Source organism: Cariama cristata, unplaced genomic scaffold (assembly GCF_000690535.1).
Source record: "Cariama cristata isolate BGI_N322 unplaced genomic scaffold, ASM69053v1 scaffold14421, whole genome shotgun sequence".
NCBI lineage: Eukaryota > Metazoa > Chordata > Aves > Cariamiformes > Cariamidae > Cariama > Cariama cristata.
The window spans coordinates 45,213-63,277 of record NW_009600011.1 but is presented as its reverse complement, the minus strand read 5'-3'; the positions used below and the strand labels follow the sequence as shown (position 1 = coordinate 63,277).

Below are 18,065 nucleotides of genomic sequence, written 5' to 3'. Positions count from 1 at the left end.
GAAAAAATACTAGTCACCATGGAATATATTATAATATCCCATGGCTAGTGGTTAATTATGGGAATATCTCAGTTTTATGAGAATCCTCCTATAGCACATAAAGTTACGGGGCTCCAGTTTGGTTATTTAAACCCCATAATCTACCTCTACCCATGGAATATCACTATTTATTCTATGGAGTAATTTCAAAGTAGATAACCATGTTGAAAACAAAGCCAACTTCATTTTTGGCAGATCTTCCAACCAAGTTGCATAGTAGACATTCTTCAGCCTATTCAGAATATGCCCCTGTATTGTGTTAGATAGATCAGATTGCCAGACAAGTGATTTTAACTGACATTTAGTCAAAAAGAGATGCTTTGAAAGAGCTAGCATATACCTATGATGGTCTCGTTTTTATCATTTTTTTACTTTGAAGAAAATTCTAATTTGTTACTCATTGTGAGTGAGGAATTCTGTCGTCATCTCATAGCCATGCATGTTGATGTCATTGTGAGAGGCACAAAGAAAGTGAGACTTTCCTTTGTGTGTGACTTCACCAATGCCAATGATAATTTTGGATGGGAAGAACTGGTCGGAATCTTTCTCTTCTTTTCTATTCTTTTCTCTCTTTGTTTCTTATTTCTTTTCCCTTTTGTGCAACTATGTAAAATCCATTCAGAAGGTAAATAGCTTTCTTCTTTTTTTGTTAAAGGTTATTCCATTGCAACAGGCCAATCACAATTCACGTGACTGATAGACTGTCTCTTTCCTATTGTATCTTTGGCGCGTAAGCATATAGTTTTATCATCCATTCCCCTCAGGTTGCAAATGCTTATCACAACTCATGTCCAAGCAGCAAACTTCTTCATAAGTAGATGTCTTTGTGGCATCACATATTAAAGAGAGCACAAACAACATTGTGTGTCTCCTACTGTGAGCAATATGCCAACCACCCAATTGTAACACGCAAGAGATGTCAGACTCTTGAGTACTTTAGCAGTCTTTCTTCACACGACTTTCTTCTCAGAAAACCCTTGCTTTATAAAGTCCCTTCCCATTATTTACCCTAGTCCTCTCCAGGAACTAGAGGACTAAGAACTCTACGAGTTCAGTGCAATTCCACACTGGTATCCTGAGAATACGTGTAATTTTGGTTCAATGTGGAACTGTTTTGCCACCATCAGTGCTCTAAAATCAGCTGTTACCACAATATCCATGAAGTATTGATAGTAACAGCAACTGTTATTTCTGCAATAATTAAGAGAGACTATTTTTGTATATGTATACAAACATATCTATTTAAGAAGTTAAAAAAGCACACTTACACTTCAGCTAACAAAATGGACTCAGTAACACTGTTGCTGGAGTTCTGTTTCTGATCGTTATTATGCACCACTAGCAGCAAAAAATATTGCCTGCATCTCCTAGCTTCCTAGTAGGGAAGGATCTATATGCGTGCAAGACAAAAGTAAAAAATAATAAGTAAGCTCAGAACTGAACTGTTAAAACAAGATCTGCATTGCCTTGGATGTTGAGGTTTACTTATGTAATATGAAGCATTCATAGGCATTGACTTGTTCCTGAAACTATAACCTGCACATTATATGAAAACAGAGACTTGCAAGCAGTGAATGTTTCCCATACTGTAAAATATTTGGATTGGTTAACAGCACCTAACTGGAAACAAACAGTTAACATTGTACTAGGAAAACAGAATGGGTGCCTAATGTTTCTAAAATAATGCCTGAGTTGTCCAAGGTATTTCTTGTAATTTTTAACTGTACAGCTTCAGTGCGACAGTGTCTAGGTGACGTAAGGTCATATGATGTATATCTAATACATTATTCCAAAAAAAGCCTGTTTAGCTGCTCAGGTGTAAAGGATATCACATGAAGTTATTAATTCCATATATTATGTGCGGTGGAATGATCAAACGCTTCACAAAACAGTGATGACTATGAAATAGTTCCACATAGGACTGTCTCTCTACAGCCCTCTCATGCACTGAGTCAGTAGTTCACAGCTGCTCTCGGTCCCTACACAGAGCGCCAAGGGGGCTCTTTGGAGAGCTCTGCACAGCCACGGCCCAGTGCCTCCTTTCAGGCAAAGGAGCGCTTTCCTGGCACGGGCATGCAAACAGCAGAACTTTGCCCACAGGCTGCACAGCTGCTGCCAATGATGCTATGGTCATTTGCAGGCAAAGCAAAGATGGTTTGAATTTAAAATCTACTAGGTTTGAATTAAATTTTTAAATTGTCCCCAGCACTCTCAGCAGCTCAGTCCTGGGCTAATCTACCCCTGGCAGGAGGGTACCTTTAAATAATAGCACTTGATTTTAATTTGATACAAAGTATGTCAGAGTTTGATGCTACCATGCTTCCCCTTTCTGCAGCAACCCTTCCCGCTCTCCATCCCGTCCGATCCCGTCAAGGAGCGGCTGGGAAAGCAGCAGAAGTGGAGGAAAGACACTTCAGAGTAGAAGATGGCAGAGCTACTGCCTCAGGCAGGCCTCCACCAGCAGCATTAAGTAGAGATTTCCTCTACACAAGAAATCTTCAAGGCAGTTTCTGATACCCATAAATTCTCAAGATACTGCTTATACAGAGCCTGGAGGAACTGGGCCAGATACAAAGGAGTAGATCTCACCTCACCAATTTGACTAAAACTCTTTGACCTGGGGATATCTCAGACTACAGCGGACCAGGTGTCCCCTCACTTAAAATATACACACCAAGTTCTAGCATCTCCATGTCAAGATATTAACTTCATTATGTTGTAGTGCTGTTTACAGGCCCCATTCAAGATCAGGGCTTCATTTTGCCATTGTTGTATATGTGACAATCACTATATTACAATCAAATACCTGAAGGGCTAAGTGGACAGCAAAGAGAAAATGGAAGTAATCTCCAGTATTTTCAGTTGACACAGGGCTTAATTTAGTTGACCAAGATCACTTGAAAGGTCTGTGGCAAAGCCACTAGTTGAACATAACTAAACAAGCATCAGTCAACCATAGTCTGCTATGCTGCAGTGTCTTTTATCTAAAGGCTTCCGAGTATTCCAAATAGTCAATATCATAACAGAAGCAAAATAGAAAAAAAGTAAAGCAAAATTTGCTTCAGACAGATGCAAACAAGAAAAAGTCAGTTTCAACCACTAAACTTAGCTGATTTCTGTTCCAAACCACACACTGTCCTACAGGTATAACTAATTTATCTCAGTACACATACTGAAATACTTTAAGGTACAAGTTTGTAAGAAAACCTCAAAACATGCAAAACAAATCTTGAAAGCTCTCAGTTTTGTTTTGAAAGTGTTACTCAGCTCTTCAGTCCCTGTGTTCTGTGAGCTGTGTGCTTACTGGAAGGATAGGTTGATGGCATGGTTACATCTTTAAGTTGCCATAGGATGAAGCGGTGAATGTCATGTTCCAACACTGTAAAAGAAATTTAGAATATGAATGGAATTCATAACTTCATTTGATCTCTACATTTGATGTCTACAGTACTGTCTGGTGCCACAGAGCAATGGTCTTAAGAATGCATCCAAAATACATAAGCACAGGTGATGGGTTATTTTGGGTTTGTTCAGAGATCTACCCCAACCTTTTCTTGTTTTTGTATATATATTTACAACACCAGCACACATAGTGTTTATATTGACTTCAGTATGGCCAAAATAAGAATTTCTCACCTCTCTGATCCTCTCTGCATGCAGCTTAAGCTATACTCCAAGGATATCGTATCTTCATACAAATGTACTGTGCAACCTTTTTCACAGTGTACTGATGGCAAAATTCTCTACTTGTTGCATAGCTGTAAAACATGGAAGAAATATTACTAGAATTCAGGCACCTAAGAGCAGGAGAAAATGTCTGTCATTACTACTACAGTCTTTAGCTTCAGAAAAACTTCTGTGGTTGTTGTACTTACCTGCCGAAAAAAAATTTTCCATAACCCACTCCTCAACTATCCCTATGTCTGAATAGTTAACGCAATCCAAGCCTATCACTGACAGAGGGGAACTACATAGTAATAGTGACCCCAGTGTACTCCATGGTCAGATGAACTGGAGCAAGCTGTGACATTAGGAACCTATTGTTTCAATGCAATTTCCTGAGAGAGAGCTGATCTCCTTTTAAAAAAATAATGTGGAATTATCCATTTCAGCTTTATCACTCATGCTTTCTGAAGGAGCTGCTCTTTTCTCAGGGCTTCATTTTTCATCCCTTCTGTCACCATAACCTAAATAACCTGTATTCCTTGTGCAACACACTGGTTCTAAGGTCAGAAGTGTGCTGAGCATTGTAATTCTACTGCCAATGCTCAGTGGGAGCCGGGGACTCTTGGCAGTTCTTGTCAGAGGCCCATTATGCTGCCTAACATTTCGCTGTAGTTTGTGAACTTCAGTGGCTTTTACGGATAGCAAAGCATTGTTAAAGCCACAGGTATGTAGTCACTGTGGTGGTCCTTCAATCCACGGGAAAGCAAATTCTCTGATTGAATGCCTTTGAACGTAAAAAAAAAAAATCTCATCTAATTTTAGTGTCACAAAACCTTTGACCCTCTCTGTAAGACAGACAGTAGACAGCAATGTAACTGCCAAGAGTTTAGGTCTGTTTCAGCTCAAAAGACCTTGATGTTTAAATGTGTTGGACATAAAAAATACTAAAAACGCAGTGGAAAAGGTAATAGCGAGATGTTTTTTCTTTCCTCTATATACTTAGCCTTTGAGCCTTTAAAAATCCAAAATTCATCACTCCAAAATAGCAAATGAGGTAATGATTGCATCTTAATGTCACTGAAGATGGAGTCCTCTGTATCTAATGTAGAAATGGTAACAGCTCAAAATAAAAGGAATAATGCTCAGTTCTTCTCATCTAACTTAAAATGCATTTGCCTGAGGTCTGCCTTATATTGGAAGGAGAGTCAGGCAGTCTCAGGGAATAATTCACTCATTTATGACCTGAATTGCCCTCTGGAGGTGGTTTTCTCCATAAGTGATCTCAGATGACTGCTGCTCTAACTTAAGATCCTCAGTTAAGTGCCTACAGTTAGGTGGAGGCAATTTGGAACTACTCTGCCTCCTACCCCAAGTGGCACTTCTGTAATCTCATAGCCATGGATCACACACAAAGTAGAATTCATCATAACTAATATAATGTAATATTTTGTTGTACAATTATTCATCTGTCATTTCCTGTAGAGATACAACTGGTGGGTGTCACTTGTACTATGGTGCTTGTTTACTTTAGAATGTGTGTAAAAAATAACATCCTCTATACCAAGTCATTTGAAAACAAAAAGGAGGAGTTATGAATTCAAGCACAGCACTTTGAGTTTCCTGCTTTTCTCTGGCACTATGTGAGATGTTAGGAAAAAAACAGCCAAACAAACATTTCCCCACACAGCCCCCTGTGGTCTGGCCACAACCAGGGATGAGTACGTGTAGGGGCAGGCCTGCACTAAGCTGAAAAACAATCGCAGAACTAAATAATAAATCTTAGGACTTTTCATGCCTTAAAAACTTAATGAGCACGAGGCACTTTTAGTGATGGGAAAACACAGATACAAGCAGTCCAGCCAAATAAGGCCAACCTGTGCCAATCCTCCAGCACAAGGCAGATGTAAATACGGTAAATCCTCTTTCTCAAGCACATGCCTGCCACTGCAGCTCCCATGCCATCCAATGCAGAATGCATTCCCAGGATACAAGACAGGTACTCTTCGCATCTCTCCCTTCTGCTGGACTAAGCATGCCTGGTGTTTGCAGGACAGACACAACAAAAAGCACCTCTGTGCAAGGACATCTCTGCTGCAGTAGAACTAGATAGATGGGATGACTTACTCATTGCTACAAAAGGCAAGGGACAAAAGGGTCTAGGGTGTGAGGTCCCAGTTCTGTGCCCAGTCCACTTGCTTATATCCCTCCTACTATGTACTTGCTAGAAATTTTCTCCAAGCCTTTTGGCTACTTGCTTGTCTGTTTATAAGCATAAAGCCAAAATAACAAGCAATCTACCATCCCTGCTGTCATTGTTCTCTGTATTCATCCATGCTCCATGTCTCGGACACCTTCCATACTGTACAGATCATCATACTGTATTCCTCAGTCAGAGCGGTAATATAAGATTGTAGCATGACTCACCTGACTGCATTTTCCTGCAACCTCTACCTGACCTGTCAATGACCCACAGCGCTCTACAGAACGTGGCATTAATGAGACGCTCAGAAGTCCAGCATGGGTATAAGTGAAACCCCAGAAGTGTCAGGATAAAATTAGGAAGGATCTTCCAGAGCTGTTTGCAATGCAGCCCTTCCAGCAGCAACAGCTCTCAGTACTGCATTAAGCACATATCCAATAATACCTGTAATAGTAAGATGCACTGGACCTACCTAACTAGAGCTCCTGCATGTCCTCTAGTGGTACCAATAGGTAGGCAGCCAACATACTGTCACCTCACTTCAAGAAGTAGTACCTCTCAAAGGTGATATTCTCTGGGAGTGATGTTACTATGTTGGCCAGTTAATACTGGGAGAGGTGGTCACCACCGCCACTGGAGTGCCTTTACTGGGGGACACGGCTTCCTGGAGGGACCCAGGTCAACACGGTGGTGAGTAAATGTTGAAGAGGTAGGTTGGGTTGGAAGGATTCTGCGTAATGATGTAGCATACTAAATTCTGCTCTCATGCTGGTGTAAAGTCCAACAGTGTGATATTTACTCAGAAGAGCTTCATATCAACTTTCAAAATATGCAGTAATATAAAAAAATCAGGAAACTTTAATAAAGATACCTAGAACTAATAAAGATTTTTATTTCAATGGCCTTAGAATATTGGGGTAACTAAAACTGAGTTGTTACATAGGAATCTTAATTCTTTTACATGTTCTTCACATTTTCTCTCTCTTTTTCTCTCTTTCGCTCTGTTTGTTAACATTTATTTGTTATTACTGTATGTTGCTTGCAACTTGTGTATGTTACAGACTGTCATATTTTATTCTGTGAAGTTTTTCTCCAATTCCCATCAACCTGAGCTCCATGTTGGGCAGCCGAGGAGATTACAATACAGTTCTTTAATGCAAAAGAACAAGGAATGTCACAGACTATAGGTAACTTCACTGAGATTGTGACACAAAACCTGATGCGAGGTATTAATGCAAAGAGTAAGTACTTGGTATGACAATAGAACTACTTAGTTAAATTACCTTCTTCTTTTCAGATAGTCTGCATGGGAAAAATTAATTTTCATTACTCTCCAGCAGAAAAAATTCCCAAACCTACCAATTTAGGATTTTTTTCACTGCCATTTTGAAAACCAGTGATGCCCACGCTGATGCATCGTTACTCATTTTCAAAGGTTTAAACCCATATTTTCTATGCTGTTCTTCTCTATGCTATACTTTCTTCCATACTCTCTAAGCTGTAATTCATCATTTCATCATCCTTTGTCCGTGGTTTAATATATCTTCTCCATAATTCTTTTTCTAATTTAATATAGTTATGTCCCTTTCACTCTAAGGACCTGATTTAACAACAACAAAAATTAGGCCCTACTCATGGGATCCACGTTTCTTAATCCCGCATGAGGCTCTGGAGCCCATAAAAATTGATTTGTGTAGCCAAAAATGGTCTGGCACAGAAGCATAATTGTTATTTTGCTGAATCAGGTTCTGAGTACAGTATTTTGTTTACAATCTCCCCCAATTACCCCAAAGCACTACTTTGAAAGAATGATAAAATAAAGCTGATAGACATTTCTGATAATTTTCTAGAGGGACAGCATGAAGGTTATTGCTACTAATCTTATTCTTAATTGTCAGTAAACTCTATGTTAAATCAGAAATTGAAATACCCATGTACTAAACCAAGAAAAGCATATTTTTCTCAGTGTGAAGTTCCTTTACTTCCTGATTCACTATTATGCTCTGACCCTCCCTTAATCTGTGAAGAAGCACAGCAGAGTTCAGATGGAGTCTAGTATAAAAAAATAAAGTGATTTATCCTAATGCAATTGATGAGTGGCCAATGAATATTAATGGACAGTAAACACTATCCAGGCAACTAAAACAGAAACAACTTGTTAACAGGAATGAAATTCGAATTAAAGAGACTCAAGAGAGTAGGGAATTGAACTGTAAAATATCTCCTTTCCATGCAACATCTCAGGGAGAAATTTAGGGATATAAAGTCAATGGGTATTTTCAGATGCTGAGCAGCTCTTAACCCCTCCACAAATCAGAGTAAATGAATACTTGGATTCATACTCTTAACTGTATTATAATCATTTGCTTAGCACAAGAAGTATCAGGCTGCAAAAATAGGATGCAAAAAAGGAATGTAAAATCTTTGTATTTTCTCTAGAATAACGACAGCTGAGAAATTCTGTCCTCCAGCAGCAACTCCAGTAGCCTCACAGCCGCCCTGCTTCCCACTTCCAGCTAATAGGCTTGTAGCTAAGAAAAGCTAGAGCACAGCAGTTCTCCATTCTCACACCTCAGCCATGCCACCTCTGTTCCTGTAACATTCTGCCACTAGCCCAAGGGAAAACCATCATACCAAGAGAGTTCCCCATTGCCAGCACAGTATGACACAACTAACATCTGCCGCATTAACAGCTCTTTTATATCACCAGAAAAGCATGAGAGGACTGAAAAACAGAAGAGTAATTAACTCACTCAATGGACAACGTACCATTACTTTCTTCAGGAATCCAGTTGGATTAAAGGTCTCCACTGTGAGGGACCTCACAGAGATCCTTCTTCCTAAGAGACTTCAGGCAGCTGCTCTGTATGCTAGGGTTAGTGACAGGGGTTTAAAATGAGCAAATGAAAACGACCCTCAACCTCTGAATGAGAACCAAAGGACACTCTCAATTAGTCAGGAGTGGGACTATCCACAGATCATAATAATGGCAATCTCAAGTTTGGGATCAGGGCTATAAGAACACAGTTGAGACCTAGACAAGCTGTAGATTCATTGTTAGGTGTACATGGTGTGGTGGTGTGGAACGTAACTTTAGTCAGACAAGGTGTCCCCAGTAGAAACATCTTCATCTTTCATGTGACTTCCTTTCTCAGTTCTGGCCCTGTTTTGCACTGAACTGCTCCTAACTCGTTCCCGTTGGTCAACCCCTTCCCTTGTAACAGGGCTGCAGAACCTTGAAGTTCCCCGAGCCTTTGTGGAATGGCAAATGGTTGTTCAAGGAAGTTGTAGGTACTCAGGCTGGGTCCTTGTCTCTTTTAATCCTTAAAGAAGAGTAGACGGGAGGAAGATAGTTTGTGTTCTTCTGGAAGAGATTGCCAATAACCTCATGTGACCAAAAGAAACAGCACTATGTCTCTTAATTGCTGTGTTTCTGATCTAGGGCTGAGAAGACCCCATCTTCTTGGGCACAATTTCAAAGAATCTGGCATGGTTCATGCAGTCAGATATTGACTAAAAGGTAAATATGCATGGATACCATGCTATGAATTGTGGAACTTCTCTCAGCCCTATTTCAGTCAAAGTGGTTACAACCTACAGAAGTTCCTGTAAGGACTGGAAAAGGCATTGGATTTCCAATCCTGTAAGGACTGAAAATGGTCCACCCTCAGAGCGCCTTTCAACTCATCCAGTCTTTGGGGTAACACTTCACAGCTCTGTAAACACACGGGAGACAAAGGAGAGGGGGTGGCTACAACCCCAAGAGGAAGCAGTGTGAGTTGGGGCCATTCCTGACCCACACAGTTTCTGAAGACATCTAAGGTAAGAAGGGTAAACTAGGAACTTGTTTCTTGGCAGCTGTTGGAGAACAGCAGTGTTTGCTTAAAGGAAGAGGACTGGGGTGATTTTCGCAGTGTAGGAACCACTTCTGTACAAGTGCCACATTTCCAAGCACAGATTGAGGTCAATCCATATATCATACAATATATCCACTGATACTCTGAACATAAGATGCAGTTCAATCAGGTGGAGATTCAGCGTCAGACTGTAGCTTATAATCAAAACCAGCAGCACTTGTAAAGTCACTACAACAGTGTGCAACCATTTGCTATGACAAAAGAGATGAGCCATGCAGCAAGTACATGGGCAGTCTCTACTGTGCTTCTCCACAATAAGCAGAGTATACTAATGAAAGCTCCAGCAGTTCTCCTAAGTTGTTTTTTTTTTTCAGAATCCCTCCCTCCCATTTTGAAATTCAGTGTTTGCTGGGAAACACCCTAGGCATTTTAATAGTACTTTTCTGCAAATGGAGATAGATGAGATAGATAGGAAAAAAAGAAAGTGGAAACCATGCAAATGAGGTAGTTGTGAAACAAACTACTCACCTAGGAGATCTGCTGAATACTTTCTTTAGCCTCTCAGCAAAATCTCTGCAGGAGAATGTTTAAAGCTGGTGCAGTTAACTAGGTATTCACAGATAGGAGGACAATTATGGAGATGAGGTGCCAAGCTGAGAGTCAGAAGATTTTGTTGTAAATAACCTCATATAGCAGTTGGCAAGTCATTTCACTGCACGGTAGTTTTACCCATCTGTAAAACAGAGATGATAACATTGACTTTTCTTTATGAAACAGAACCTAAAGAATAAAACATGCTGTACAAGCCTAATTCAGAGTCTGCTAGCAGGGATGGAAAGACTCATGTGAATTTGGCAGGCCAGAATCAAGCCTTAGAAGTTTTAAGCACCTAGAAGTAGTTGTCACTGGTATAACCAGACTAGTAGTCACCAGACAGTAATGGTTTCAGTAGTTTTGCTTTATCTGGAGCTCTCTCAAACCCAAGGTCAATTTTGGAAAAAGCAAACATGCAAATTGAAACTTGAGAAATCAACGTAAAATAACATCATTTCATTCCATCTTTAGATCTCATTCCTGTAATTGTTCGGCATGTAGATCTGCTAATGAAAACAATGGGAACTTCTAACTGTGGGCTGACGACATCAGTGATGTTTTCTTTATTCCCATAACAGACTAATCACATATTAAATATGATGTGATTGTTAAGTCCTGACTTCAGACAATTAGGTGCTGCAGAGACAGTGGTTTGGAACACAACTACTCTACTTAACACTTACTTATATACACTAGCAATAGATGCAGTCTTCTGTGCTGGTAATTTCTCTGCTTCCTAAATATTTAGCAAAATTGTCATTGCGGATTAGCATTGCTATCCAGAATGTGATCCCTAAGGCATGGCCCATGCATGGAATAATCAAGGGACATTGGTAGGACAGTTCAGCAATTTGTCCACATCTCCAGCTATTTTGTTCTCTTCCTATTGCATAGAAATAAAATAAAAAGGTTGTGGTTTTTCAACAAGTATAGAGAAAAATTTATCAGTGCGAAGGGACCCTGAGGAGGTTGCAAGAGCAAGTTCCAGCTCAAGTTGCTAGGAACGTGTAATGCAATTTAAGAAATTAATTCCAAGAAGGTCAATTTTCTTGTCATTCAAGCACAACAGAGCCTGCAATCTTGTTCCAAAAGGATCAATGGCTGTTACTAGTGAGCAGCCTGACCCACAGCCACTCTGTCCAGAGGTGTGTTGAGCTCCAGAAATGGACCAGTGCCCCCTCCATCACTAACAGCTTAGTTTGCAAACCCAGGCTCAAGTGTAGCAGTGGGAGTCTCAGAGATTTCAAGGCAGAGCTCTGCTGACACAGCTGCCTCCCTAATGTCAGGATTAGAGCCATCAGCTTGTAGCAGTAGAGGCTTATGAAGAAGCCCGGTTCTTTGCTCATCCCCATGAGGACAGCACCTCTCCCCAAACACAGTTCAGTGATTCTTAAATCAATAGCTCAGTACCCGCAATTTCACAGTTACTATGGCAGCCATGCCAGATTTCTGTGCAAAAATGATATTAAATAGCAGTGAGTATTATGAACAGAAGGAATTGCAACTCAGTGCAACCTTAAAACTTTAGAATCCTATTGAAATTAGTATCTACAAGAGTTAAAACGCAACTCTAAGTTTTGCCATTTTTTTAAACGTATTGAGAGACCTAATTATTTCACAAAACAAAACATTACTACCTCCCTCTGGGGAAATAATTGGCTAATTCTGCACAGAGAAGAAAGGAGGCAGAGGTGAGATCTGCAGAAAAGACTGATTATATTGTGACAAACCACTGACATCTAAATAAAAGGCATAGATTGCAATTACTGGTGCATGGACAGATGCATAGTACGTGTCATATACATCTCTCTGTGTGCACACGTGTGCGTGTGTGTGTGTGTGCAAAGCAACAAATATAAGTTGAAAAGGCTTTTGCCTACTACTCATCTGTGTTGTCCATCTGAAACCAGAGGATCAGAATCGTATCTCCAAACCCTACCTAATGTATTTTTTCTTTTGGGCTTGTTTTATTACTTGGCTTCAAAACTATTGAAAAATAAATGACAGTATCATGTAGCATTCAGAACAAGCTAGTATGTGAATCTGGAAGAGGCACTGAAATTAAGTCTATCCATTGAGTTTGTCTTTCCTTAAAGACTTGCAGGGCCACCTATTGCCTTACAGTGTCTAGGTAATAAGCATTGTGCAACCGAGGTGTAGGATGCTGCCACCACCACTCAGTTAACATATCTCAGCATTTGTCAAACTTCAGAAAGCACATTTTGACTGTTTTTTCCTCCCTTCAACCAAAATACTCATATTGAGCTGTGCCATATTTCGAGTATATTCTCAATACACTAATTTGCACTTTAAAACTCTAAAATAAACCCTACACTAAATAGCACTTCAAATTGTTTTATAAATGTAAAACAAGTCACACAGAGAAAACATACTATTCTCAGTCTATCCTCATGGGAATGTGTGGAGCAAAATGGGCAAATCTGACAACCAATTTTCATTATTTACAGCCAAGAGTTAAGTTTTACTCAATCTATTTTCCAAATTCATGGCCTGCTGTAGTGTTTTCTATATGTAGCGTCCTGTGCTGGCATTACAAATACTGTATGTGTTTCAGAGGAGAACATCAGAAAATGGATTGCTTTTTTTAAAATCCACATTCTGCTGTCATATTTCCATATGTAATGTACTCTGTGTGTCTAAAATGCGTACAGCCATTCTGCACGACTGATACTGGAAATGCTATAAAACAATCTGGGTAAATTTTGGGGAGGGGAAGAGCAGGAATTTTCCCCTCAGTGATATTGCACACCGGTATAAATCAGCACAAACAGAATATACTCAAATACTAAAACACAACTCACAGTCCACTGCCTCTCCAAAGCTCTGAGCGACAGTAGGCTTCATGACAAACAGGTCATTCATGCACCATCCGATGTCATGCAAAAACATAATCCGATTTCTAACCGCAGTCTTCTGCTCGCAGGACTAGGAACCAATGCACGCCTGTTTCTGAAACTGCCCCTCTATGTGGAAGTACAGGTGGCTGCTGTTACACCTAACATGATCACATTTTGTTTCTCCTCCCACTTAACAGACTTTATTTTATTTTGGTGCAGTGCACATGAACGCAGTGTCTAGGACAGATGTGCTACCTTTTATAGTGTCGCTATAGAACTCTTTAGCTGTGAACCCTTAATTTGCAGCTGGAACTCTAATAAACAGTGCATAGTGTTTCATAGTGTTTCAATAGTCTTCTGCTTATATGTTTGAAGATTCGAAACTGAATGGTGAGGTGGCCAAGGCGGCGCTGGCAAACGAAGACTGTCCCCACATAGACCAGGCTATTACGCCTGATGAGGGCCTGCCCTTTACCCGCTCTGGCACTCGGGAGAGATACGGACCCTGCTTCCTCTTATCAACCGGGGAATATCCCTGCCCGCCTGATGGAGGAATAAGAAAGGGTATGTAGCTGGGGTCCTGTAACCACGTAGTTAGCAACCGTTTTAAATAAATAAGAGAAAGGCAGCTATAGCTGTAGCACGCACTAGTGCGCTTGCTGTAGGGATGCACGTTTGGGCTGGAAACCACCACCTGATGTCTGCATTTGGAGTTTCTAACCTATTTCTTTCAGAAAGAAAAGCCTGAGGAGCTGTAACTACCCCATGCAGCTATGCTAGGCAGTCAAGTCTTCCACCCCAGCTGGTACAGTAAGCTTTAGTGGAGGATGCTCTAAATGTCCTTAACCTAGCCCATCCTCCAAGGAGAAGCCAATTAACATTTCATAGCAATGAAGGTTTGCCACGTGGAAAGCTCACAGATCTTACCAGACTCTGAGGAGCACAGGCTTGGAGGTGGCAGACAGAAAAAATAAACACAAAAGCAAAACATCCTCAAGAAATATGAAATGATTATTTGGCTATCTTAATAGAGCACTAAAACAAACTATTTGGATATTCATAGCTGTTTATTTCAAAAGAGAAGCATACAAGAACATCTGTTAGCACAGGTGTCTTACAATTGGAAAATAATCCATCTAAAATCATTTTCATAAATAAATCATTACTAGTTAGTTTCTCAGACTTCTGACAGCTTCAGATCTCTCAGAAGTAACTGCATTTTAGTTTGCTAATGGTCAGAATAATCTATTTCGCAACAGAAGTCAAACCAAATGAAAAAAATCTTCCCTTCTTAAAATAGGCTGTTTTGTTTAAATAATTTAACAAGAGGAAACCATACAAACCAAAATCAGTTACACATATATGCATCAAAGTTGATAAGGAATGAGAAATTGGAAAGAATTCTCCCTCTTCAAATCAGTGTTTATCACTGGTGTACTGTATATAGTATATGATATAGTCAATACTTTAAAACTGCAAAGATTGTATGATGTAACCATACACTGGGTATGGAGTATAGAATTCCCATGTGCCATTGTATGATGGGCAATAGTTATAGTAAATGCCAGTTATAGATAGTGTATGTATTTATAAGTTTAAAGCTTATCATCAACAAAGATATAGTTGGACCACAAGACTTTCATATGAAAGTATATCCTCTAAAATTTACCTTTGTAGCAAAGCATTTTACTTGATTCTGTATTGGATAAGCATTGGCCACATTCATTCAGCCTGGGCGAGTTCGGGTGGTTCCAGTGGATCAGGGGAACACTCCAAATGGCACATCCTTCGGGATGAGGAATGTATGGTTTTCACGATGCACTGCAACCGTCTCTCGTTACTGAATGAAACAGAGGCTGGTTGGCTAAAGAGTAATATACGTCAGCATATTGTTGGCCTGTTTGAAACACGTTGAGAGCATCTTAATTGTTGTTCCAACAGAATTTCATCCATAGTTTGTGCAACTCTCTGTACACTTGCTGAGCTGTTTACGTGCATGTCTGAAAAAGAAGGGGGGAGGGAGGGAGGGAAACAAATGCATGCAATTTTGGTTGTGTTTTTTTTTTTTAAATACTGAGAACAAAGGAGTAGTATCTCTATAGCAACACAATAAATTTTATGGATTTTGCTGCCTTTTCCCCCTCCCGCCCCTAAAGATACCAGAAACGTTAATTTTTGCCTGAGGTCAAAATGCATGAAGTGGAAGGGAGAGGCATGCGTGAGTGTATGGCAAGACATAGAAAATCCCTCCCACTGACTCTTTTTCTTTTTAGGCTACAACCACGTTGCTGCCTGTAGGATCAATTACATAGCCTGACCTTCCTTGAGAAATGATGATTATCTTTTTTAAAATATATATGTATATTTTTTAAGCTTCTGTACTTCAATGGCCTTCTGAGCCATGTTGCAAGCGATACTACTCTCGGCATGTCCATGCATGCAGATGCTATTGAACTGGCTACAATGTTGACCTCATTCTTAGTCCATTCTGTCATTGATCCAATGCTGTACTTTGCATTTTTCTTTTAAATGAAGGTTACGAAATGTCACGGAGCCTTAACAGCATAGCTGGCATAAGTGGAAAAGCGATAGGATTATCCTCAGTGTCTGCGCCCTACAGCTCTCCTAGTCCAGTGAGACGTTCTTGGTCTCCCATCCCATCTATTTTGTAGCATGGATCAGTAGCAGAGAATGGTCTAAAAAGCTTTATTTTCAATTAGCCTATGCTATGTTGCATATAATCCAGGTGACTAAGTCTGAAGATGCAATGTCTCACAGTAGCACCTGCTGGGAATGGTGTTACTACTGATGCTAGGTGACAACAACACTCCTAAATAGCACTCAGATGACCATAGGCAGGCATTTATGTAGTACTGGTGGGCCATACGTGCTGCATGGTATCAGTACAGAGGATGAAGGGTAGATGCATCAGTTTCCTTCCTGGTGCATCCTGCTAGTATACGTTTATTTTGGCTAATGGTGGATCTACTGGCTCTGTATGGAATGGGTTAGGCATTTAGTCGATGCTGAAACATGCCAACGATGGAAGATTTTGCTTTTCTCAGGATATTTTTGAGCCATAGGAACCCTGCAGGAGTTTGAGCAAACAAGCACAGTAGGATGAAACTTTGCATGGGCGCCTATTTTAAGCTGAAAGCAATACTCAGACACACTGTAGAGAGGTCTCAGTCTGGCTGACTGCATGGAAAAAAAAAAATCCTGTTGAAGAAGAATATGGCTGCCTCTGCATGTAGCTATTTCACCTTTTCCTCCTTCCTTTAAAACTAAGATGCCGAGCTTGATGTGAAAAGCGCAGGGAAGAAGCTCAAGTACTGATTGTATTCTTTACATGCAGATCTTTGCAAAGAAAGTCCAGTCATTGCTAAATATATGCCAACAGAGGCAGTCAGAGTGACCTGACAAGGCGAGATGGAGATGAACATTGATGGCTAATAAACATCTGTGTGGAACTGTGCAGGCATAGAAGACCTTCTCACTTGGACAAAGTTAACTGGCTCCATGCAGGTTTTATGGATGATTCTTCGTGGTTTTGGAGTTGTACTAGAGATGCAGGCTTTTTCTACGGCCAAAATGTAACAAAACTGTAGAAGATCTTTTTTTTTTTAAAATCTATTTTTTTGTTCCATAGCATGAATTGCATGAAGACAAAAAATAAAAAAATAAAAAAACCAACACAAAAACCAAGAAACACTGCAAATGTATGATTAAGAAGAAGAAAAAAGCAAAGTTATATATTTTCTTTCAAAGCTCTTTACTTTTACATACATTGTTGTAGCCAAAATGTAAAACATTATAAAACTGTACATTTCTTTGCTATGGATCGCTTCTTTTTGTATACAAGATACAGAGTAATGGTTTTAAAAAGTGCAATCAGGCAGTCATCGGTCATATTGACCACGCCTTCACAGTTCATCACACCAACATGGAAATCAAGAACTTTTAATCCAACTAGAAGTGTATAAAAATAAGAAAAAACTTTTTCCTGTCTGTTTTTTGTTGGCATGCTTGTGACACATGGGACCTTCCTTCGGACCTGACAGTAACAGCTGGTTAATTTTCCAGCTCTGGTTATGTTGTATTTTATTGATGTATAGATCCAACGTAAAGACCCTTCATAAATTGTTCATATTAAGTAATCAGTATGAATTTTAAACAAAAGAGGTGTTATTTTAAAACTGGGACTTATAGTACAAAATCAGGAAAATACTCAAGTATAAATGGTCTCAAAGTTTAAGAAACAAGACAACAGCATTGTATGCAATTTAGTACTGAGTAAAATGCATGCACAATGTTATGCAAAACAATTCTAGCATGAAATAAATTTTGTATCATGGTTTCAGTGCCTGCTGTATAGTGTAAAGGGGAATCCTTTTCTGAAGCGATCAGGGGTTTCCAGAGACTTGCTTCTAAAATCTTGAATAAATACAGTGTTCTCAACAGAAATGTAGGAGAAAAGCTTGGTATTGCTTTGGTTCTACAATGCTAATTTTGGTTAGTAGATAATAAATGAAGCCTGCAAACACTTGATACAACCAATGTCTGAAGAATTCACACCATTAGTACTTTTACGAGGAAAGATTAAAAAACCCTATAATTATCTAGGTATCTTCCTTTTCCCTCCCCAACAATAATAAAAGTTTGTCTTTTTAGCTGATAAAATGAATTCAGTTTTTCTTACTTCTTTGGGCCCCGTCCTTCACTTGTTCTTCACTGAGCCACGGCAGTCCACCTGATACAAAACTCTGAAAGAAATCCAGGTATCTGAGTCGCACTTTATTGGCCACACAAAACATTCAGCAGTAAGAACCAAGAAACACAATGGGATGAAAT

General features: G+C 39.7%; 1 protein-coding gene across 1 annotated transcript in view; it reads left to right on the top strand.

Moving 5' to 3' along the window:
* KCNC1 (potassium voltage-gated channel, Shaw-related subfamily, member 1) overlaps positions 1-16,876 on the top strand; it is a gene marked incomplete at its 5' end in the record, with an annotated part of 18,837 nt that extends 1,961 nt beyond the window's left edge. Inside the window, 2 exons of the mRNA XM_009709894.1 lie at positions 13,590-13,778; positions 16,570-16,876. Coding sequence (XP_009708196.1) covers positions 13,590-13,778; positions 16,570-16,634 — 254 coding nt within the window. The remainder of the gene's footprint in view (positions 1-13,589; positions 13,779-16,569) is intronic.
* Positions 16,877-18,065: the final 1,189 nt, after the last annotated feature.